General features: G+C 41.6%; 1 protein-coding gene across 9 annotated transcripts in view; it reads left to right on the top strand.

The window, feature by feature from the left end:
* The first annotated feature begins 879 nt into the window (after positions 1-879).
* The window catches only part of ADAM23 (ADAM metallopeptidase domain 23), a 200,991-nt gene continuing 178,072 nt past the window's right edge, over positions 880-23,798 (top strand). For all 9 annotated transcript variants that reach the window (XR_013519073.1, XM_054257820.2, XM_078328302.1 and 6 more), the window contains exons 1-2: positions 880-1,379; positions 2,607-2,824. Coding sequence is in view for 8 of the 9 variants with exons in the window: in XM_054257820.2 (XP_054113795.1) it covers positions 1,166-1,379; positions 2,607-2,824 (432 nt within the window). In the remaining variant the exon portion in view is untranslated. The remainder of the gene's footprint in view (positions 1,380-2,606; positions 2,825-23,798) is intronic.

Here is a 23,798-nt window from a genome sequence, read left to right on the forward strand (position 1 = left end):
TGTGTCCTCCTAAATGCGTGCCCACCCCCGTGGTTGACAAACAACGGATTTCCCAAGATAGCTGCCACACGTTCGGGTTCTAATCTGTGTTGCTTCCCCGCCGGAATGTCTAAGTCCTTCCCGAATATGCCCAGTCATACTTTCTGAACTTTTGAGCAAATACCGTCCGGCTTCTTGTGCTTTCCTCCAAGACCCCAGGAGGGAGAGAGGACACAGGCCGGGGCGAAGCGCCCCTGCGCAGGGGATTCCTGCCACTCCACGCCACCCTGCGGCGCAAACGCGCTTCCCAGCTGCCGTCCCACCCGCTGCTGGCACGCTGAATAAGGAGCCGCGCTATTTTTGCCTCCCCGGCTGCAGTCCTTTATTTTTACATGCAAGAAGGAAATAAATAAGGGATTAAGAAGGAAATGCATGGCCTTAGTTTATCCCGAGCAGGGAGGGGTTGGAATAGGAGTGGGTAGGTGAAGTTGGGATGGTGGAAAAGGCAGGAGGATTTCGACTGGTTGTTCTCTCCCGATCATCCCTGTCTCTGGCCTGGAAGCCCCCGCACTCTCTTTCTGCCCTTCTGGCTTATCCGTGACTGCCTGCTCCTCCTCCACCGCCCCCGTCTTTGGAGGTACCGCCGTCACCTCTGATGCTGCCTGGGCTGCTGCATCACTCTGCTGCTTTTCCTCGCTCCCCGCCTCCCACCAAAGCATGCGCAGTGCGTTCGGGGCCAGGCAACAGCAGCAGCACAGCATCCAAGCAGCAGAATCAGCACCCGAAGCCCCGCTCGGGCGCGCTCTCGGGGGGGCGGGGCGCACGCCCGCTCCGCGCGTCCCCGCACCGCTCGCTCCCGAGCGGCGCCTCAGCATCCTCAGGCCCGGCGGCAACCCCCGCAGTCGCTGAAGCGGCCGCGCCCGCCGCGGGAGGGAGTAGCCGCTGGGGAGGCTCCAAGTTAGCGGACCCCTCGAGTCCTCTGCGGTCCGCCCGGGGAGTGGCTGCAAGGCGAGCCGGGAAAGGGGACGCCGCCCAGCCCCGAGCCCCGAGCCCCGAGCCTGGAGCCCCCTACCCTCCGCGGCACTATGCGCGCCGAGCCGGCGTGACCGGCTCCGCCCGCAGCCGCTCCGCAGCCAGCCCGGCGCTCTCGCCGACCACACGGAGCGGCGCCCGGGAGCTATGAGCCATGAAGCCGCCCGGCAGCAGCTCCCGGCAACCGCCCTTGGCGGGCTGCAGCCTTGCCGGCGCTTCCTGCGGCCCCCAACGCGGCCCCGCCGGCCCGGTGCCTGCCAGCGCCCCGGCCCGCACGCCGCCCTGCCGCCTGCTCCTCGTCCTTCTCCTGCTGCCTCCGCTCGCCGCCTCGTCCCGGCCCCGCGCCTGGGGGGCTGCTGCGCCCAGCGGTGGGTATGGCCCCGTGCCCTCTGCGTTGGCTTTCCCGCGGGGCCCTGCGGAGGAAAGCGAAGGGCGCGCGGGTCTGTGCGCTCCGGGCTTGTCCCCGTCTCGGCCTTTCCATCCCTCCCTGCCTGCTTTTCCACCCTTCTCGTTCCCAGACCCCTGTTCATTCCAGCTCACTTTTGGAAGTCCATTTCTGTTGCATTTGCTAAAAACCCATTCCAATTCTTGTTGGTTCCACTGGGAGGTGTTTCGTGGATCCTGGGTCCCTCAGCGATCTCTGTGCAACTTGCGGAGGGGAAACCAGAGGAGAGGAAATACAGCGAGGGAGCAAGTTGCTACTTGCGTGGTGGAGCCTTAATGGAATTCGGGGAGGATGTAGTGATAATAGTGGCAATGGGCTTTTCCTCAAATTTGCTATCCGGCATGTTCAGTGCGGGTGGAGTTAAGGTGGGGGAGCCACACTTCGGGGACCAAAGAATTAAGGTGCCGAAGACATAATTCGTGCACAACCTTTGGTTGTGATTTCTCAAAGTGCTTGTCATTATAAGGAACAATTAATATAATGCAATCTTCAATACACATTGATGATTGGCAATTATCACTAAAAGTAGAAAGCTTTGTCAGGAAAATAAAAAGAAATTGGAAAGCTGCCAGCATCTGCATCCCTACATGGAAAAGAATGTTTGCTCATCTCAAAGTTAAAAGATAAGGGAACTGTCCATTTTGTTAAAAGTGTCAAGTACTGAATACATTCGGTATCCATGAATTCAGTACTCAAGTTATCTTAGGAGCGTTCTTAGCTCTCGGATGGGATGCCACTAGACAGAGTAGAGTTGTGCTTCTGTGGACTCAAAGAAGGGGTGGAAATCGGGGGCAGGACCCCTGAACATGTTCATTTAATGACTCTTCTTCCCTCAAATCCATTCTACCCCTTCCCCCGAACACTTAAATTACAGATTTTAGTCTGACTAGAAAATGTATATGTAAGACATAAATCAAAATAAAGAGTGCACAGTTGTATAAGCCTTACTGGCTATTTATTAACCTCTCCAGGCCATTTTATTGTTGAAATAACTTGCTTTACTGTAGCTGTACTTCTTCACTACTTATAAATAGAAAACTTTGTGTTTGCAATTAAAGGAAAAATGCATTTTAGTGCTTATGTATTTATGGGGTAAATATGTGTGTTTGTGTATGTTTGTTTCCTGCCCCCCCCCCCCCACCCCCACCAGCTCCGCATTGGAATGAAACTGCAGAAAAAAATTTGGGAGTCCTGGCAGATGAAGACAATACATTGCAACAGAATAGCAGCAGTAATATCAGTTACAGCAATGCAAAACAGAAAGAAATCACACTGCCTTCAAGACTCATATATTACATCAACCAAGACTCGGAAAGCCCTTATCATGTTCTTGACACAAAAGCAAGACACCAGCAAAAACATAATAAGGTAGGCAGGAGGCTGGCTTTGCAAAAGTAACTGTCATGAAGAGTTTTCCTTTGATTTGATTTTCTGCCAGAATCAGATTTCACAAATTTTACTCTAGCATTTTATTAAGAAAGCAATTAATATGATAGGAGAGAAACTGGAAGGAATTAACTTGGGATCTACTAGGATAGGACTGTTGTTTCTCTTCTCTGACTAAAGTGGAACTGGAATTTTCTGATACCTGAAATGATATCTATGTACCTTTCAGGTACATGGGGCACTTAACAGTAGTTAAGTGAACGTGTTTATGATTCTGACTTGTTTCTGTGAGGCTTTATGTAAGGGTGCAGTATTCTGCCTAGATATAAAACTGCCTCTCAAGATATAAAAACTGCTTTCAATCTGCACATTTAAGATTGCTTCAAGAAGCTATTTGGTTGCAGTGTCTCCATCAGTCTTTCCACTTAGAAATTGCAAGTTTAAAACAGTCTCTTTCTTTCTTTAATTGATCAGTAGGAGGAAAAAAATTTTTTCTGTTGTATTTTCCATTGGTAAACAATTTGACATTTAAAAAGATTATGGTGAGTATACACAAATTATTTGCATAATATGAAGATCAATTTTGGTTGACATAGTTCTTCAATACTTAATCTGCATTGATTATGAGCAGTTGCTTTACTTTCACGTTAGTTCAGAAAGTGGGACTGACACTTATAAAGGTTTCAGTGGGAGACAAATGTGCTTAATATCCAAAGAGTTTAAGGGATCTTTTTCTCTGCTTAGTATCCTTTACTTGAATTAATATTATTTTGGACCCTAAGCGGATTTACACAATGGGTTATCCGTGCCTCTGTTGCTTATTGGGAGCAGAAATTAGAGTCTATATGTTAAATGTTTCATTTTGTCCTATACATGTTCAGGTGAGAACAGTTAACTGTCTAAATATCTAGAATTTAAGAAAGTATCTGCAGTTTATGTCATTGTTTTTATTAGTTTTCTAAACTATAGGTGAGTGGTAACAGTATTTAACCCCATTTTACAAATGGGGAGCTAGAAATTTAAGGCTTTGGGGTGTTTTCCTAATATTGTAAAGCAGCTAATATAAAATTCAGGTGACCTGAATGTTTAAGTTTTACTATATTTTACAAGTTAGGTCTCTGAGAAAGTGCTTCCTTCACATTGAATATTACTGAATATTACTGGAGAGGTGAACTTTCTTTCAGATTATTTTGAAGTAGCTGCTACCCACCATGGCTGAGATAAATGGGTCTCTGTTCCGGGCCAGCCCTTTTTTCCATAAGCTCCTATATAACTTAATGGGCTGACTACTAGGTCATGTCTAACTCATTTGTCTTATCGATAGGAGAAATGGGTGTTGTCTTTAAAGAAGAAAAATCCAAGGCCCTTTTGATAAAATGCATTGAGACTTTTATACCTTTCCTTATGAATGGGACCTTCTAGAGTTAAGTGGTTAGTTCTCAAACTCCAGCACCTTTGCTTATGGTGCCGGAGGAAGGAGAAACAGCTGCCTCAACGCATGTTTCAAAGAATGCTCAAGCCCTCCTCAGCAGAGACTTGAGATTTCAGTGGAACTTTTTAGTAACTCAGATGTTGGAGGCTATGACTAATGCCTGCCTTATAGTTTAACCTTTCGTGGCTGTTTTTTTTTGGTGGGATGTGGTTTGACTGTAATATACCTGACTTCCTATGACAGTAAGATTTGTTAAACCTGTCCCCAACACTTACCTAGAGGAATAGACTTCTCACTGTGGATCACCTGCTTGCCCTTGGAATGATTCTGTCTCTCCCTCCCCGCTCCCCTCAATCGTAGTTGTAGTTTTTTTTTTTAATACTGTACTTTGAAAAGAATGTTTATACAGAAATCATATTTAAAAGCATTTTTCTTATTAGTTTAACTCGATGAATATTTGTTGCACCTTTCTCATGTGCAAAGCAGTATGCTAAGTATTCCAAGATAAGGTTTAAAAAGGGTGAAAAGACATGATCTATCCTCCAGGAGATGGGAAAATGAGATGAGTAAGGTTCTAAAAGTGCTCTCATATGGGTATAGACAGTGTTGTTGTTAGGTGGGTACCCTGAAATTTCCCTTCATGTTCTGTGATCTCCCTTTTACTTCTGTTTTTACGCATCCCTTGAAGTAGTTGATAAAAAGTGCTCCATTTGCTTTCTGCTGTATCTTAGGATGGCTTGCTTAATAACAGTAGTGAGAGATACTTGCCAGTTCTGCTGCTTTAGAAATGTTTCAGTAAGAATAGAATTTCATTTCTGCTTTCATATAAAGAAGTTTTGATTTTAATATCTCTGTTATGTACCTTTTTTTCCCCTCCCCTGATTTCATTGCACTGAAGCACATTTTTAATGAAAGCCTTAGAAATGCTGAATCACTGTGCCTTTCTCATGGATCTCTAGACTGGGGGTAGAGGTGGAAATGGAAATTCTCAAATATAGGTTGCAAGGCCAAGTTCCACATTTATGTCTGAAGAAATTTCATAAATGTTCAGTGTTGATCAGTCTTTATTACTTTACAGCTGTAAAAATTAACATGTTTATTAACTCTTCCAGAATTTGTGAGTGTAAAAGCAGATTGTGCAAACCACCTCTTTACATACTAATGTTTCTGAATGCCTTAATGTTTCTTTGTCAAAGAATGTTGAAAAATCTTTTTTATCTCTGTAGAGTGTTATATAACCAGTTGTTCAAATACCATTTTTGAAAGTGTAAGTGGCATTCCTAATAATTATGCCAGGATAGTAGGCATAAACCAAGGTAGTCCAGAGCAGGCAGGGAGTTTTGACACCTTGGATCTAAATGCTATATTCCTTGATTTTTGGTGATTTTTACCCAAATTCAAGATTCTTTAAAGAAAGTTTTATTTTCTGATGAGTTAGTATAAATTCTTTCTTACTAGCTAGGAAGTCAGTGTTCTGCCACGTAGCAGTATTAGGGTTTGAAATGGAAAAATTTAATTTTGCTTTGTGTGATATTGTAAAATATATTTGGTAATTATCTTGTTTCCTGGTACACAGCTTTGAAGACCCTTGGAATCTCCAGAGTGATGAGTGTCTTTCATATGCCAATGAGATGACAGGTGGCTGGGGGGTCCCTAGATAGCTTCAGAATGGGAGCTGGTCACCAGAAAGACCAACACATTATCAGAGGTTTGGGACTTTCAGCCCTCAATCTCAAAGAGAGAGGCAGAAGTTTGAGTTGATCACCAATAGCCAGTGCTTTAATCAGTCATGTCTACATAAGAAAGCATCCATAAACACCCAAAAGAGTGGGTTCTGAAAACTTTTGGGTAGCTGAACATGTGGAACTTCCTGGAGGGTGGAGTTCCTGGGGAGGGCATTGAAGATCCTTGCCCTATGAGTCTCTTCCATTTGGCTGCTCATCTGTATTCTGTGAAATATCTGTTATTAAATGGTAAGTGTAAGTAAAGTATTTCCTGAGTTCTGTGAACTGATCTAGCAAATTAAGGGGATTGTTGCTATCCCACTTTATAGCTGGTCTGTCAGGAGCACAGGCCTTCATCTGGTGCTTGAGATTGGCATCTGAAGTGAGCATCTGTGGGCTTGTGGGACTAGGCCTTCAACCAGTGGATCTGACACTATCTCCAGACTAAGAGGTCAGAATTGAATTGAATTAGAGGACACTGAGGTGGTATCTGATGAAGAATCTGCAGAATTACTTGGTGTGTGGGAAAAACCCTCCCATACATCAGATGTCAGAAGTGTTGGTTTGAGTGTTGTATGAGACTAGAGAAGGAAAAAGCATTGCTTTCTTCTTATATCTCTTACTTTGTTATCAAGATTGATCTTTTTCACTTGTAGAGACTTTTATGGGCAAAAATGGAATTATATGATTACTAAATATAAGCATTTTGTTAACTATTAATGCAATATATTAATAAAATGGACCATGCATTTAAAAAGCAGGAGAAATACTAGATTCATTCATTTATTTTGAGATAATCCTATGTGGTCTGTTCCTAGGAAAGTTAAGGAAGCTTTTCATGGAACTTTAGTCAAAAAATACTTATCCTTTTGGGCGCGGTGGCTCGTGCCTGTAATCCCAGCACTTTGGGAGGCTGAGGTGGATGGATCACCTGAGGCCAGGAGTTCGAGACTAGCCTGCTCAACATGGTGAAACCCAATCTCTACTAAAAATACAAAAATCAGCCATGCACAGTGGCACATGCCTATAATCACAGCTACTCAGGAGGCTGAGGCACAAGCATTGTTCGATCCTGGGAGGTGGAGGTTGCAGTCAGCACCACTGCACTCCAGCCTGGGTGACAGAATGAGACTCTATCTCAAAACAAAAAATGAAAAAACTCCTTGTCCTGTATCATATTCCCTTAGAATTTTCTTCTCTTCTGGTTGAGAAGGGATTGTGAAGATGCATGATGCATAGCAACGGAGATTGGGGAAAGCTGTCTTTAGTTGACATGTGTGTGGCTAAGTCTTTTATTGCTTTCTCTGCTACCCACCACTCGAGGTTGAAGAGAACAGAGAGAAGTTTAAGTGAATTTAGATCTTGATGATTATTTTTATTTCCTTTTCTATTTTAGGACAAGACTGGTTCCACATTTCTGGACTTCCCAGAAGCCAGTTTTTCCATTGTTCTTGGTATGGGACAACAGAAAGAGGAGCATGGGACAAAGAGTCCCACCTGTCTTTGCCATGAGGTGTTAGCTCACTTTTTACAATTCTGGACCATATATTTTTATGACCTTTATTATAAGGAATTAATTAAAAAATCAATAGAAAGTTTTATACTGTGAATGTTGGGAAAAGATTTCCCTTCTGGAAGTTTCTTTAGCAAGCCCAGACTTTATCTAAAGAGCTGTCTGTATAACCTTATGGTATATACCATGGACATACCTTGCTTTTCCCTAACTTAAATGAATTTGATTGTTTGACAAGTCAGTATTGTCACAGGGCCCTTTCTCAGATTTGGTTGAGGGGCAACTATTATGTTATATGGTAATGCAAACCTTTGTATCGATCTTAACAGCCTTCCCAAGTTTTCCAGGTCTTCCTAAGCAGTCATTACAAAATTGTAATGTATAGAATTCAGGCTTGTAATGATTTCACTTTTAATGCTTGGCATGTAGTAGGCCTTCTCTTGAATGAATTGATGATTGAACACTCATGTTAGAGTATAGTGGTTTTTTATGGAATTTATGTTATAATCAAACTAAAATTCAAAAGGACTTTAAAAACACTATTAAGTATTTTTGGCACTGTGCTGGATCAGTAGGAGAGATAATTTTGGTCTTGAGTTTTTAGCACTGCATAAATCACATTAACTATATGCCTATGCCTATACTACTGAAAGTAGCAAAAATACTTACATCAATAATTCTTAGATAATGTCTCTCACTGCTGCCCATCATTAATGTGATAATCAGGAGCTGACTCTCTGGCAGTTTCTGTTATTGTTATGGTGGAGCAAGATGTGTCTTTCTACTCAAATAGTTTCCAATAAATCAGATGTACACATGGTAGGTGTTCAATTTTGTTTGATTCAGCAAATATTTATTAAATGCCTCTTTTGAATCAGGCAGTGCTAGACTCTGGGGAAAATGAAGAAGACTAACAGTTAGTCCCTACCTTTGCTCACTGGTGGAGTGTCAGAATCAAGGCAGCTGCTAACGTGTGGTTTATGTTAGTGCAGTTTCTAGTGTAAGGAACAGAAGGCTGTAGGTATCCAAAGGAGAGAATAATCATTGTCTAGGGAAGTCAAGAAAACCTCATAGAAGAAGAAACAATTGAGCTGGCCCTAAAGAGCAATTAGGAGATAAGTTTGTGCAGAAGGCAGAGAAAGGAAGCTCCACAGAATTGGCAGAGCAGAGGCTCCAGGTGCAAAGGCCTGACTTGTTTGGGTAGTAGCAGGGTATTTGAGTGGTGAGTGCAAGAAGGGAAAACGCAAGTGTAGGAAACTTCAAGACAGGGTCTTGCTCTGTCACCCAGGCAGCAGTGCAATGGCACGACCTTGGCTCTCTGCAGTCTTTGCCTCTTGGGTTCAAGCGATTCTCCCACTTCAGCCTCCTAGAGGTAGCTAGGACTACAGGCCTTTGCCACCATGTCTGGGTAATTTTTCTGTTTCAAGTAGAGATGGGGTTTCACCATGTTGACCAGGCTAGTCTTGAACTCCTGACCTCAGGTGATCCACCCACCTTGTCCTCTCAAAGTGCTGGGATTACAGGCGTGAGCCATCGTGCCTGGTGTAGTATAACATTTGTTGCCAATTTTTGAATATCCTACTCAGTTCCTCTAGGAACCCAGTGACATAGACATTTATAGATGTAGCAGTTGAGATTTATAGTTAATATCTTCAATAAGGACAAACAGCTAGTAAGTGGCAGAGAGAGCCAGGATTTGAACCCAGGTCTTTCCTTTGTAGAGTCATTCTTGGGAGAGGTAGGATGTATTGGGAGTGGCAGGAAGTAAAAGTTGAAGGTTGTGAAGACTGCGAAGATATGAGTGCGCTCTGGATTTATTTCATATCAACTTGTAAGTCCTGGGAAGTCAAGAGGTGAGTGCATATTGATTGAGCATAGGTCAGTGCCAATTATGTGGCTCCCCAGTGAGCTTTACTTTTAGTAGGAAGAGACAGACTGTAACATGCCCACAGCAGCAATGACAACCACATGAAAATTTTAGGTATTGACAAGTGCTTGCAGAAGATAAAAAGACATGATATGGTAGAGAGTGGTGGTTGTGATGATTTCTCTTGAAGAATCAGAAGATTGGGCTTACAGCCCTGGGTGGGAGTAATTCACCTAGGGAGTAACCCACCTACAGGTGAGGCGTGGCTCCTCTTTAGATAGGATGGCACATGCTCTTTACTGCAGTGCCCTCACTCTTTGTTGCTAGCATTAACCTGTCTGCATTTCTGGTCCCTTTGGGCATTTGAATCTGAACCCTTGTCTTTTGGACATTTTGTCCTGGTTTGGTCCAATTGTTATTGTGCTTTCCAGCAGACTACAGCTGAGCTGTGCTGTTGAAAGTCTTGATTCAGTGTGTTCTCCTAAATAATGCTTTTTGCTCACGGGTTGACTCATTCCTGCTAACTATGTAACTACTACTGTCATTCTGTCTTAACTTATTCAGGCTTTGTTAACAGGATGGACCACCATCCTTCTCTTTATAGCTGGTCAAAAAATAACCCAGGAGGCCAGGTGCAGTGGCTCACACCTGTCATCTAAGTATTTTGGGAGGCTGAGGTGGGAGGATCACTTAAGGCTTGGCATTTGAGAGCAGCTCAGGCAACAGAGCCAGACCCTGTGTCTACAATAAGTTTAAAAAATTAAAAAGAAAAAGTAACCCAGGAGCATTTGCCCAGTAGTGATGCCCAGGGTTGGTGGCATCACCTAGTGTGAAGGTGAATCATGTAGGAAAAGAGCTCTCCTTCCTGCCTTCCTCATCTTTCTCAGCCATACCCCTCTGTTTTTCTAGCCATCTAAGAGTGAACCTTGGGAGCCATCTTTGACTCTTCTGTCTCCTGCCTATAAATAGTCACCGATTAAGTCTTGACATTTCTCCCATGACTCCATCCCTCCCCGCTTCTCTGCATTGTGTTCTTGTCATCGCCTCTGGTCTCTCTCTCTGTCAATCTGTCAGTCCCACTGCTGACAGATTAATCTTCATGGAATACTTATTTCATCATGTGACTCCCTTTATCCACATTCAACAAGCATAATTTCAGCTAGATAAATTTTCCTTGTGGAGCAAGGGAGAGGATGTAAAATTCTCTTGAGAAGAACTGCTGCTTCCCTTCTTATACCACACATTTGCTATTCCCTTCTCCTTTCAGCATTTTTCCAGGCCTGTTTACCCAAAGGTCAGTCCATAGCAGGAGATAATTTTGTATGATTCTATTAATTGCTGTCTAAACCCTGGGGCTAGTTATGGGAAACCCTTGTGACCACTGGCAGGAACCAAATCTATCAGTAATGTGTTCTTAGGCTTTTAAGTCCAAATTCTGTTAAATTCCTGCTTCAGAACATCATGTTATCTCCATCTTTAAGATCTGAGTAATTAATTGCTCCTAGAGTATGCATTTTCTAAATGAAAATATTTTATTCCTTTCAAGAATGTACACAATTATAAGGCTTTATTCATACAATGTATTCAGTTCACAATTGATATGGGCACCCTTTAGCCTTATGAAAGACTCATTCATCATATAATTCATTCATTCAGAATCTACTGAGTGAATTTTCAATTTTACAAGGGAGTCTTTATATTTAGAATTTGTATAAATTCAGTATGATTTTAATTAGATTTAATGGTAGAAATGCTATTATAAAAAGGCTAGATCCAGTTATTATGTTTTACTCAGAATAATGAGAATTTAAAAACATTTATGTTAATTCATGGCCAATTTGAATAAAACTTTTGCTTTCTTTAAAGTGAGATGAGAGGTTCAATCTCCAGCAAAGGGCACCCCAGGCTGGGACAGATGTGAACCTGTGAATTGGCACAGTGTTTCAAATAAAGTTTTGTTATATGGGTGTCCTCTCTGGCTAAAGAATAGAGAGAGGCTAATTTCCTCATCTGGAACATTACACATTGATCATTTCAAGCTTTATTTATTGTGAAAGATGTTTGTTACCAAGATCTACCTTAACACTAAGTGTTCTCTAAGCCTTTTATTTAGAAATGAAAAGGATGGAAATTCAAACAAGTTTCCTCTACTGATAGTTGCTAATTACAGAGTAGTTCAAACACACCAGTGAACCAAAGTGTAAATAGAACCTTTATATTAGTCCCTTCTCACACTGCTCTAAAGAACTACCTGAGACTGGGTAATTTATAAAGAAAAGAGATTAAATTGACACATAGTTCCACAGGTTGTACCAGAAGCATGGCTGGGGTGGGGGGTCTAAGGAAACTTACAGTCACGGTGGAAGGTGAAGGGGAAGCAAGTAAGTCTTACCATGGCATAGCAGGAGAGAGAGAGAGAAAGAGAGAGAAGTGCCATACACTTTTATATCATCAGCCCTCATAAGAACTCACTATCATGAGAACAACATAGGGGAAATCTGTCCCCATGATCCAGTCACTTCCCACTAGGTCCCTCCCCCAACACTAAGAATTACAATTCAGCATGAGATTTGGGTGGGGACACAGAACCAAACCATAACGTTCCACCCCAACCCCTCCCAAATCTCATGTTTTTCTTACATTTCAAAACCAATCATACCTTCCAACAGTCCCCTGGAGTCTTAACTCATTCCAGTGTTAACTCAAATGTCCAAGTCCAGAGTCTCGTCTGAGACAAGGCAAGTCCCTTCTACCTATGAGTCTATAAAATAATAAACAAGTTAATTACTTCTAAGATACAATGTGGGCACAGACAGTGGGTAAATGATTCCATTTCAAACGGGATACATTGGCCAAAACAAAGAGGCTATAAGGCCCCATGCAAGTCCGAAACCCAGCAGGGCAGTCACTAAATCTTAAAGCTCTGGAACAATTGCCTTTGACTCCATGTCTCACATCCAAGGCATACTGATGCAGGGAGTGGGCTCCCACGGCCTTGGGTACCTCTACCCCTATAGCTCTGCAAGGTACAGCCTCTGTGACTGCTTTCATGGGCTGGCATCAAGTGCCTGTGGCTTTTCTAGGTGCATGGTGCAAGCTGTTGATGGATCTACCATTCCGAGGTCTGGGGGGCAGTGACCCTCTTCTCACAGATCCCTGAGGCAGTGCCCCAGTGGGGACTATGTGTAGAAACTGCAACCGAACATTTCCCCTGTGCCCTCATAGAGGTTCTCCATGAGGCCTCTTCCCCTGTAGCAGATTTTTGCCTGGATAGCCAGGTGTTTCCATACATCCTCTGAAATCTAGGCAGAGGTTCCCAAGCCTCGACTTTTACCTTCTGCATATATGTGGGCCCAATACCACGTGGAAGCCACCAAGGCTTGGGGCTTGCATCCTCTGAAATAAGAGTTTGAGCGGTACCTTGACCCTTTTTAGTCATGGTTGTAGCTAGAGCAGATGGGACACTGGGTGCCATGTCCTGAGGCTGCACAGAACAGTGGGGACTGGGCCTGGCCCAAGAAACCATTTTTTTTCTTCTAGGCCTCTGAACCTATGATGGGAGGGGCTGCTGTAAAGGTCTCTAAAATGCCTTTAAGGCATTTCCACTCACCTCCTCTTATGCAAAGTTCTGCAGCAGGCTTGAATTTCTCCAAAGAAAATGGGTTTTTGTTTTCTATCGCATGGTCAGGCTGCAAATTTTTCAAACATTTACACTCTGCTTCTCTTTCAAATATAAGTTACAATTTCAGACAATCTCTTTGTTCACTCTTATGAATATATACTTTTAAAAGCAGCAGGGCCATATCTTGAGTGCTTTGCTGCTTAGAAATTTCTTCTGCCAGATACCCCAAATCATCTCTCTCAAGTTCGGCGTTCCACAGATCTCTAGTGCAGGGCATAATGCCTCCAGTCTCTTTGCTAAAGCATAGCAAGAGTGATCTTTACTCCAGTTCCCAATAAGTTCCTCATTTCCATCTCAGATCACTTCAGCCTGGACTTCATTGTCCATATCACTGTCAATATTTTGGTTAAAATCATTCAACAGGTCTGTACGAAGTTCCAGACTTTCCCACATCTTCCTCTCTTCTTCTGAGCCCTCCAAACTCTTCCAACCTTTGCCTGTTACCCAGTTCCAAAGGTGTTTCCACATTTTCAGGTATCTTTATAACAGTGCTCCACTCCTGGTACCAGCTTTCTATATTGGTTTGTTCTCACACTGGTACAACAAACTACCTGTTACTAGGAAATTTATGAAGAAAAGAGGTTTAATTGACTCACAGTTCCACAGGCTGTACAGGAAGCATGACTTGGAGGCCTTAGGAAACTTACAATCATGGCAGAAGGCAAAGGGGAAGCACTCACATCTTACCCTGGTGGAGCAGGCGAGAGAGAGTAAGCAAATAGGGAAGCGATACACACTTATAAACCATCAGCTCTCATGAGAACTCACTCACTATCATGAGAATAGCATGGGAGAAATCTGCCCCCATGATCCAGTCACCTCCCACCAAGACCCTCCCCTAAAACTGGGGATTACAATTCAATATGAGATTTGTATAGGGACACAGAGCCAAACCATATCAACCCTGGACCAGTGACTGAGAGCAGCATGGGGAAAATCTGCCCCATGATTCAGTCGCTTCCCACCAGGTCCCTCTGCCAATACTGGAGATTACAATTCAACATGATACTTGCATGCAGGCACAGAGCCAAACCATGTAAACCTTGGACCATTGACTGTATTGCTCTTGAGCTTCGATCAGTAATTATATAGCTGGGCATGCTTTTTGCTTATCTGCATGGCAGTGAGGGAGTCATCCTGCCACATTTTAAAAGAATCTCAGGTGGTAGTGGGAACAAGGTAGTTACATACTCCTGGACCACCTCTTTTTGCCCTTAGCAGGGCTAAAGATTAAATTTAGAAGTAGTCAAATCCAAGCACAGCTAGAGACATCATAAAGGACATTCCACAGCCATGAAGATGGAGATTTTTGAGTATCTGTTGAATTCTAGTACCAGTTTTAGAACCTCCTTTCCCTTTGTGTGGTTGTTGAAGAATTTACTGCATCAAGTTGTAGTCTGGTTCACTTAATTGGGTGTTTTGTGCTGTCTTTTCATTGTAAGCAGACCTGCTAATACCATATACTATAATAGCTGTATTGCAGATGGGCTCCATGAACAATGTGAATCAATCAGTGCTTAGGAGTCCTCTCTCCCCATGTTTATCCTCGCTTTTTATGTTTTCAGGTAAGTAGAATGCATGAAATCAACTTCAGCTCAACTCTCCAATGCATTAGTAATAAATATAATACATAGCCTTTCTATGGAACCTGAACAGTTTTATTGAGGCACTTTCATATCTATAATCTCATATGGTCCTCGCAGCATAACTGCCAAGATGACTATTATTTCTGTGTTTTGGGTGAGGAAATGCAACCAGAGGATGAGTCAAAAGCCCAAACAAGTCAGGTCAGTTTGCTGTAGGTCTTAAGAATTATTAGCCTGACCAAATGATATGTCTGTGGGTTGAATAGGGAAACTTCTGTCCTTTGTAGATGATAAAGACCTTCTGTCCTTCTTGATGATAAAGACCTGTGAACTGATTACAGCTGAACTATATGCATTGTATACATACCTCCCTTGGCCTTTCTCTGTGATCTGCTGGTTTTCTCATCTTTTTTTTCTTCTCTAAATGAGTACTCCAGATAAATAATCTTGTTTACACTGGTAGCTTTTTTAGAATATTTTGCTTATCTGCTTACCTTTCTTTACTAATCTTGTTTAACTTTTGTTTTCCTCTAGCAGTTTTTCCTTCTTTCTTGTATAATGAACAAAAGTGGTCATGTTTGGTGTTTCCAAACAATATGTCAGATATTTGAACCATTCTAGAAGTAGATTTTCTTTTTTTTTTGAAAAAGATTTTCTAATATAGAGCTATGATGCTTGAAGAAGTAGGTCTTCAAAATAAGCTGAATTTAATTAGAACTGGTTAATACAGCCTTTAATTTTTTACTAATTGAAGAAAGGATATATACCCAATTTAAACTTTTTTGTCAACATGTGAAATGCTGTATAGCCAGCGTTTCTACACTCACATTGTATTTTGATGCAAAGCAAGGAAATGGGCATTTTAATGATCCAGTATAGCCATTTATTTGTGGGATAAATACGATTGTGCTTCTAGGCTGTATAGACTATCAGAAATTCCTTTGACTTCTCTCTTCTGGAGGAAGAATAGTTGGAGGTCAAGTGTCTGGAGGTCTGACAGATTGGCTGTTACCAAGTATCTGGAACTGGACAAGTTACTTAGCCTCTCTAAGCTTCCTTATCAATTACATGGACATAATAATAGTGACCATCCCAGAGGCCATGGCTGGCCTACATGGCATCCCCCATGTAATATGGTTTGCATGGTACCTGGCATACGGGAAGTATACAAGAAATGTTACCGATTAGTGACTGACTAGAGGCTTAGGGAATCTAAGTTGTGAACTGCCCTTTCATGAATAAATAATTTCTTTTACTAAAAAAGAAAGGAATTAAGTGTAATTGTGAGACAGTCATGGCAAGGGTGATTCTCAGGATCTTCCTGGTTGTATGGCTGCAGATGAGCTTGATTGTTCTACCTCAGACAGAAGTGAACACCTAAGAAGGAGAGACTACATTAGGATGCGCATGATGTCTCAGAGACTGCAAGCCCTGGACCACATAGAGGCAGTTGTACCATGGGGAGCAGAGTTTTCCATAAACCTTTGCCTATAATCAGGGCACTCTAGGTCAGGCTTGGAAATTAGGCATTTTAGTGGGTTGTCGAGGTGAACCATTTCCTTCTTGGAGCTAATTGCCAAGATGTGTATGATGTGGCCTCAAATACTTATTCTATAAATAGCATACATTCAGATGATAATTTCCCCAAGAAGTATTCCAATCAGACATCCACCTACCTTTCCTCCCTTTCCCCCAACTCCCCAAACAAAATCAAATCTAAGAAATACTTTAATCTGCCTTTGGTAGTTTTCTGGCTTTGGAATGAAATGTAACGATTAGAAAACCATGACAAATAGAATAGGATATAGACCTCCCAACCAGAAGAAATTTAACAGGGTAGAAATATCAGATATAAATTCTGTTTTTATTTGGACACTAAGATAATTGAATATGTTATGACAAGGAGATAAGATCTTTGTCTTTGCATATGAACAGTCTTAACCAAGAAGAGTTAATATGCTGATTCCCCTCTTCTTACAAGTTATGGCCAAAATTATGAGAGTTAGTAAACTTGGTAATTACTATGGACAGCCCTGTGTGACGTAATGGACTTTCATCTCTGCAGAACGTTTAGACTGTAGTTAGAAGTATTTATCACTGTTGGGCTGCATGAGTACTGTCACCTGTTCCCTTCAGCACCAGTGTGATACTGGGATGATGTCGTCTTATTATTTTTGGCCTTGCAGTTGTGTGTTAAATGGTTTTTGGAAATGGTTAATTATTATTCTTTGCATTTCTAATCAACTATAACTATATCCTTATTTATTCTTTTATTTGGAATGTTAATCTTTTTAAGACCTACTAATGCATTTTAGGATTATTACCCGAATAGTATATTTATGAATTGTCTTGTCTGCCATCAGATCTTAAATTCGTTTTTTCATTTAGTTTTTCGGAGTTCTTGGACTTCCCCTGTGTTTTCACACCATAATGTGTTAAACGTTTATTAGCTTATTTGTATGAAGCACTTGTTTGTGATGTAATCATTTGAGAATCTTTGTTCTTTCACAGAGAACATAATCTCTCCCTTGATACCCAGACCTACATGTCCAGCTACTTATCCTGTATCTCCACTAGGATGTCTTATTAGTGACTCAAGCTCAAGATACCCAAAGTGGAACTCTTGATTGTACTATCTCCTACCCAAGTCTGTCCTTTTCACATCCTTCCTGTCTGGTTAAATGGAAAATCACCTTCCAGTTGCTTAGGCCAGAACCCTTTTCCCATCTCTTCCTCTCAAGTCTCAAGCCAAGCCATCAAGTCTTGTGTTCCCTTCAAAAACTATCTGGAGATCCAACCACTTCTCTTTTGCTGCCAACCTGGTTTAACCGACGATCTTGCACATGAACTGTTATAGTATCTTCTTCCCTTTTCCCTGATTTTGGCCCTCTCTTTTCACTCTGGTTCTCCTGTGTTTCACACATATTAGGCAGAGTGATCCTTTAAATTCTGATTGGATTATTTCATTCTCAGTTGGACCTCCAGGGATTTCCCATCTACTCAGAATGATGCTTTTTTCCCCCATCTCCAATCATAATGTGGTCACTGAAGAAAATTAGGTGACTGTTAGTTGTTATAGTTGGTTGGCAGAAAGTGCTCTTTATGTTTATGTATTTAAACACATACCCTAGAAAGACTATTGAGATATAACAAGCTGGGCACTTACAATTTTTTAAAAAAATTTTTGGAGGAAGCTCCATTTTCCATGGTGGTTGCATCGTTTTATAATCTCACAGATGGTGCACAAGGGTTCCAGTTCTCCACATCCTTACCAGCACTGGTTTTTATTTTCTGGTATGCATGTATTTTTGAGATGGTGTCTCACTCTGTCACCAGCTTGGAGTACAGTGGCACGATCTTGGCTCACTGCAACCTCCACATCCCAGGTTCAAGCTATTCTTCTGCCTCAGCCTCCTGAGTAGCTGGGACTACAGGTATGCACCATCATGCCCAGCTGATTTTTGTATTTTTAGTAGAGATGGGGTTTCATCATATTGGCCAGGATGGTCTTGATCTCTTGACCTTGTGATCTACCCGCCTCAGCCTCCCAAAGTATTGGGATTAAGGTGTGAGCCACCATGCCCAGCCTCTGTCATTTATTTTTAAAAAGTGTTAGCCACTCTAATGAGTATGAAGTGGTATCTTTGTAGTTTGGTTTGCATTTCCCTAATGATTAGTGATGTTGAACATCTTTTCATGTGTTTATTGGCCATTTGTGTATTTTATTTGGAGAAGTGTGTATTTAATTTTTGCTCATTTTCTAATCCAGTCATTTGGGGTTTTTTGGTTGTTGCTGTTGAGTTGTAGGAGTTTTCTATATACTCTGGATATCAATCCCTTACCAGATATATGATTTACAAATATTCTCTCCCATTCTATGGGTTGGCTTTTCATTCTGTGAATAGTGTCTTTTGAAAACAAAAGTTTTAAATTTTGATACAGTCTGATGTATCTGTTGTTTGTTTTGTTGCCTGTGCTTTTGGTGTTGTATTCAAGAAATCATTGCCAGATCCTATGTTATGAAGTTTTCCCCTCTGTTTTCTGCTGAGTTTAGACATTTTAGCTCTTATGTTTAGGACTTTGATCCATTTTGATTTAATATTTAAACGGTGCAAGGTTAGGGACCAACTTTGTTTAATTTTTTTGTGTGTGGATGTCCAGTTTTCCCAACACCATTTGTTGAAAAGACTGTCCTTTCCTTTTGAATGGTTTCCCAGTTGTTTGTGTCTTGTTTAACTTTTTTCATTATTTTTCTTTCCTTTTCCTTCCTTCCTTCCTTCCTTCCTTCCTTCCTTCCTTCCTTCCTTCCTTCCTTCCTTCCCTCCCTCCCTCCCTCCCTCCCTCCCTCCCTCCTCCCTCTTTCTGTCTGTCTGTCTGTCTTTTTCTTTCTTCTTTCTTTTTTTTGAGACGAAGTCTCCCTCTGTTGCCAAGGCTAGAGTGCAGTGGCATGATCTTGTTTTGCTGCAGCCTCCACCTCCCAGGTTCAAGTGATTTTCCTGCCTTAGCCTCCTGAGTAGCTGGGATTACAGGCACCTGCCACCATGCCTGGCTAACTTCTGTACTTTTAGAAGAGATGGGGTTTTGCCATGTTTGTCAGGCTGGTCTTGAACTCCTGACCTTAAGTGATCCACCCACCTTGGCCTCCCAAAGTGTGTGATTATAGGCCTGAGCCACTGAGTCTGACCTGAAGTAGTTTCCTTTTATCTGTTTTTGCATATTTTATCTCACAAGTTCCTTTAAAAGGGAGACCAGACTACAAGTAGAATAATTAATTGGCTGTGCATTAGGTAGCCAATTTTGGGTAAGACACTTATATCTATAGCTTTAAATTTCCCAATTTTAAAAATAAGGAGGTTGTAGCCTGGTGACTTCTTTACCTGAACATCCCTTGGGTGAGAGTAAAGGGGCCAGGCTCTGGAAGTCGAAGAAAAAAAGAGTAAAAATAAGTAAATAAATAAATAAGGAGGTTGAATTAGATTTGTGAATCTCAAACTTTAGTGTGAGTTGGAACCACCTGGGGAAGTTGCTGAAAAGATTTTGTGTTTGTAGGTCTGTATGGAGTCTAGTCGTTTGCATTTTTGTTAGTCTCAGGGAATTTTGATGTGGATGCATTTGTTCTCTAGAACCCCTATGGCCCTAAAATTCTGTGAAATATCCTTCAATAAGAGGCATTTGGGTATTTATTAGAGGACATGAAATGAGGGTACGCACCATTGAATTAGGGATTGTTCGTTATTCCAAGCCATGTTTGCATTTGTGGACTAGCTGCCTCCTGAGATTTGGGCATGTTGGATGGACAGTAGGAATTATGAAGTGAGGACATTTATTGCTTGAAAATGAAAAGGGTAGCTGGCTTCAGGAGTGGCTAGTGTGAGATGATTCAGGGACAAAAGAGCTTTTGCAAAATAGAAGCAGAGGAGAGGGGCTAAGGAACAGAGATCAGCAGAGAGGCTGCTGGGGGTATCATACTGCCCCCTTGATTTATCACTAGGAAATCCAGAAAGTCCTGATTTATCACCAGGAAGTCCAGAAACAAAGACAGTTTCTGGTCCGAGAATTCCAAACAGGAGTTCTGGGAGTCCAGAGCAAAGGAATGTTACTGGAGGTGAAAAACTGATGACCAATTTGCATACACACATGCACACTTATGCCTGTAAAATTAGTGGAAATATGTTGTGTAAAATTAGTGATTACTCTGGTATATTTACTTATATGGTCTTAAGAATTCAGAGTTCATAAAAATATAATATGAAAAGTGAAAATTTCTCTCCGAGCACTCCCCAAAGGCTGTTAGATTTCTGTTTTTAGTTCTCACAATGTTAAATAATTTATCTGTACCCTATTTTTAGATCCTTCAACCTAAGTACTATCTTTTGTCTGCCTGCTTTGAAAGGCAGAGACTATATCACACTATGGTGCTCTTCCCTTTTTCACCTTACCACTTTGATTTTTATCCCTTACTTATTTTGAATTCGCCGAGGATTTAGGGTTAGAATTCTGTTTTCAGTTGTTGTCTTCTGCCTCTGGGGAGAAAAGTAAACTTGGAGACTCAACAAGAACAGCTGGAACCCAAGTACCCCCATTTGAGGATTCCCTGGTAGCTCCTGCCTGGCATACAAAGCCTCAGGAGGTTGATGGTGAGGGATGGAGAGACATTTTATGGAGGAAAAATTGCGTATTTCCTGTTCTGTTATTTTTTTTTTTAAAGTTAAGAAGGGGCCAAAGGATGAAGGGTCTATATAGATTTTTTTATGGGTTCATCAGGAAGCCACTGATGGGTTTTAAACAAGGAAATAACATTATCCAATTTTTATTTTAATAAGATAATTATGGCAGCCCTCTGGAAGACAGACAAGACAGGGCCAAGAGTGGCTGTAGGATACCAGTTGGGAGTGGCTTGCATCTGTTCAGACTGTGATGGTGTGGACTGCACTGGGTGATGAGCAGAGGAATTGCAGGGAAGCAAGTAGATTTGGGATAAATTTAGAGGTAGAGACTCCAGATTGCTGCTGGTTTGGAGGTGGGTAGACTAGAAGAGGAGAGGAGTTATAGTAGACAGATTCCATTAAAGATGTCCACATCCTAATCCCCAACACCTATGAATATGTTCTCTTATATGGCCAAAGAGACTTTGTAGATATGACTAAACTGAGGCTGTTGAGATGGGAGTATATCCTGGATTATCTGGGTGGGCCCAATGTAATCACAGGGGCCCTGTTACAGTCAGAGAGAAGGAGATGTGATGTTGGAATCAGAGGTTTGAGTGATGTGAGGAGGGACCCACAAGCCAAGGAATACAGACAGCCTCTAAAAGTGGAAAAGATTAAGAAAGAGGAACTTCCCTAGAACCTCCAAATAGAGCCAGCCCTGCCAACACCTTAACTTTTAAACTTGGAGACTTTGATTTTGGACTTTTGACCTCTAAAGTATAAGATAATAATTTGTGTTGTTTTAAGCCCTGACATCCAGGGAAATTTGTTAGGGTAGCAATAGGAAATAATCCAGAAGTCAAAAATGACTTTTATGCTTTATCCTGGGGAATAGTGCTACTGTGTCCCAACATGGAGCCGAGGAGGAAGGTTTAGGAGGCTGACAGGAAACTAAGCCTGTTGAGCTCAGGAGGACTGTTGGTCATCTCTGTGCACATGTTAATGACCTCATTGTCCCTGGGCTCAGGGACAGGTCAGGATGAGATGGAAATGTGGGAGCCTTCACCAGGTAAGTGGTATTTAGAGACCTGGGGGTTTTACCCATGGAGAGACTGTATTGCATGAATTGTGAAAAAACAGCTTAGTAATTTCCAATAGATGCCGCATAGAGACCTATTCCCTCTCATTGACTGCTGTCTAAATTATAGTTGTTTTCTTTGAGTCATCAAATGACATTTCAAAAGATAATATGAAGTTGCCACTTTGAGAGAAAGAAAGCAATATTAAGCAGCTTTTTCAAAGATCAGATTTCTGGACTCTGTAGATAGTTGCAGTATTTCTTCTGTTATTACTTTTTGAAGGATACATATGAGCTTATTTGACAGATTTAAACCTGTAGTTTAATTTGGAGGGAAGGCTTCTATGGCTATATATTTTTAAAAATTGAGTTCTTTTCAGGGGGGTTATATTTAATTGTTGAAAGAACGAAACTCTCCATTTTCGTTTGCATCAGTTACTTCTTGCTGTTTTGTTTCAAGGGCCTTGGTGACAGCTGAAAATAAGCTTTGAAAATAAAGTTGAATTTTGGCCGGGTGCAGGGCTCACGCCTGTAATCACAGTATTTTGGGAGTCCGAGGCAGGTAGAGCGCCTGAGATCTGGAGTTCAAGACCAGCCTTTCCAACATGTTGAAATCCCATCTCTACTAAAATACAAAATTATCCTGGTGTGGCGTGTGCCTGAAATCCCAGCTACTTGGGAGGCTGAGGCAGGAGATCACTTGAACCTGGGAGGTGGAGGTTGCAGTGAGCTGAGATTGAGCCATTGTACTTCAGCCTGGGTGACAGAGTGAGACTCTGTATCAAAAAATAGTAATAATAAAAAAGAAAATAAAGTTGAATTTTGTGTTGAGGCAACACAGCTAGAGGAATCTATACATGCATCTTCTGTCCATACAGAGCCCGGGTTCTCAACCAGTTTGCTCCCTGCTGTTGATGCTCCCCCATAGGACATTTGGCAGTGTCTGGAGATATTTTTGGTTGTCACAACTGGGCGGTGGAGGCTACTGGAATCTAGTGGGTAGAGGCTAGTGATGCTGCGAAATGTACCACAGGGTACAGGACAGTCCCCCTAAAATCAAAGAAGTGTCTAGCCTAAAATATAAATAGTATTGATCTAGAGAAACCCTGAAATTGGATTTATAAACCTGTAAGTTAGGAATATGGCAATTGTTATCTTTCTGTCGCTGAGCACTGTTTCCTACATTGCATCTAGTTGCACAGTGAATCAGCCGGCTTAGTCTTTTTCTGCCCTACGTACTACAACATTTTCTTTCTTTGTTTTTCTTAGAGCTGGGTTTTTGCTTTTTTACCCAGGCTGGAATGCAGTGGTGTGATCATTGTTCACTGTAGTCTTGAACTTTTGGGCTCAAGCAATCCTCCCACCTCAGCCTCCTGTGTAGCTAGGACTATAGGCTCGTACCACCACGCCTGGGTATTTTTTTTTCTTCTACTTTTTGTAGAGACAAGGTCTTACTGTGTTACCCAGGCTGGCCTCAAACTACTTGCCTTAATTCATCCTCTGGCCTCAGCCTCCCAAAGTACTGTGATTACAGGTGTGAGCCACTGCATCTGGGCTACTTTCTTGCAGATTCTCGAATTTTTATTTTGTGGGAAATTGGCTAATTTAGTATTCAGTGGAATGGGAAGCAGAAAGAAAAGAGTTTGCTTGAAGTCTTTACTTAAATGGATTTTAGAATTTTCTTTTTCCCAAGATAAAAGTGTTAAATTTATTATAGTCTTCCACTTTTGGCAAAAAATTAATGTACTATAAGTAGCTTTTATACTGAGCTCTTTATCAAGTATTAATAACATTATGTTTCCTCTAATTCTGACTAACCAAATATTGCCTAGATATAGTTATTTGCTTATTTCAGGTAATTAAAAACATCATCTGAAATAGTTAATTGAAATAATATAAAATTGTAAAAATTGCTTTGTTTCTTT

Source organism: Callithrix jacchus, chromosome 6, assembly GCF_049354715.1.
Source record: "Callithrix jacchus isolate 240 chromosome 6, calJac240_pri, whole genome shotgun sequence".
In the NCBI taxonomy this organism is placed as follows: domain Eukaryota; kingdom Metazoa; phylum Chordata; class Mammalia; order Primates; family Cebidae; genus Callithrix; species Callithrix jacchus.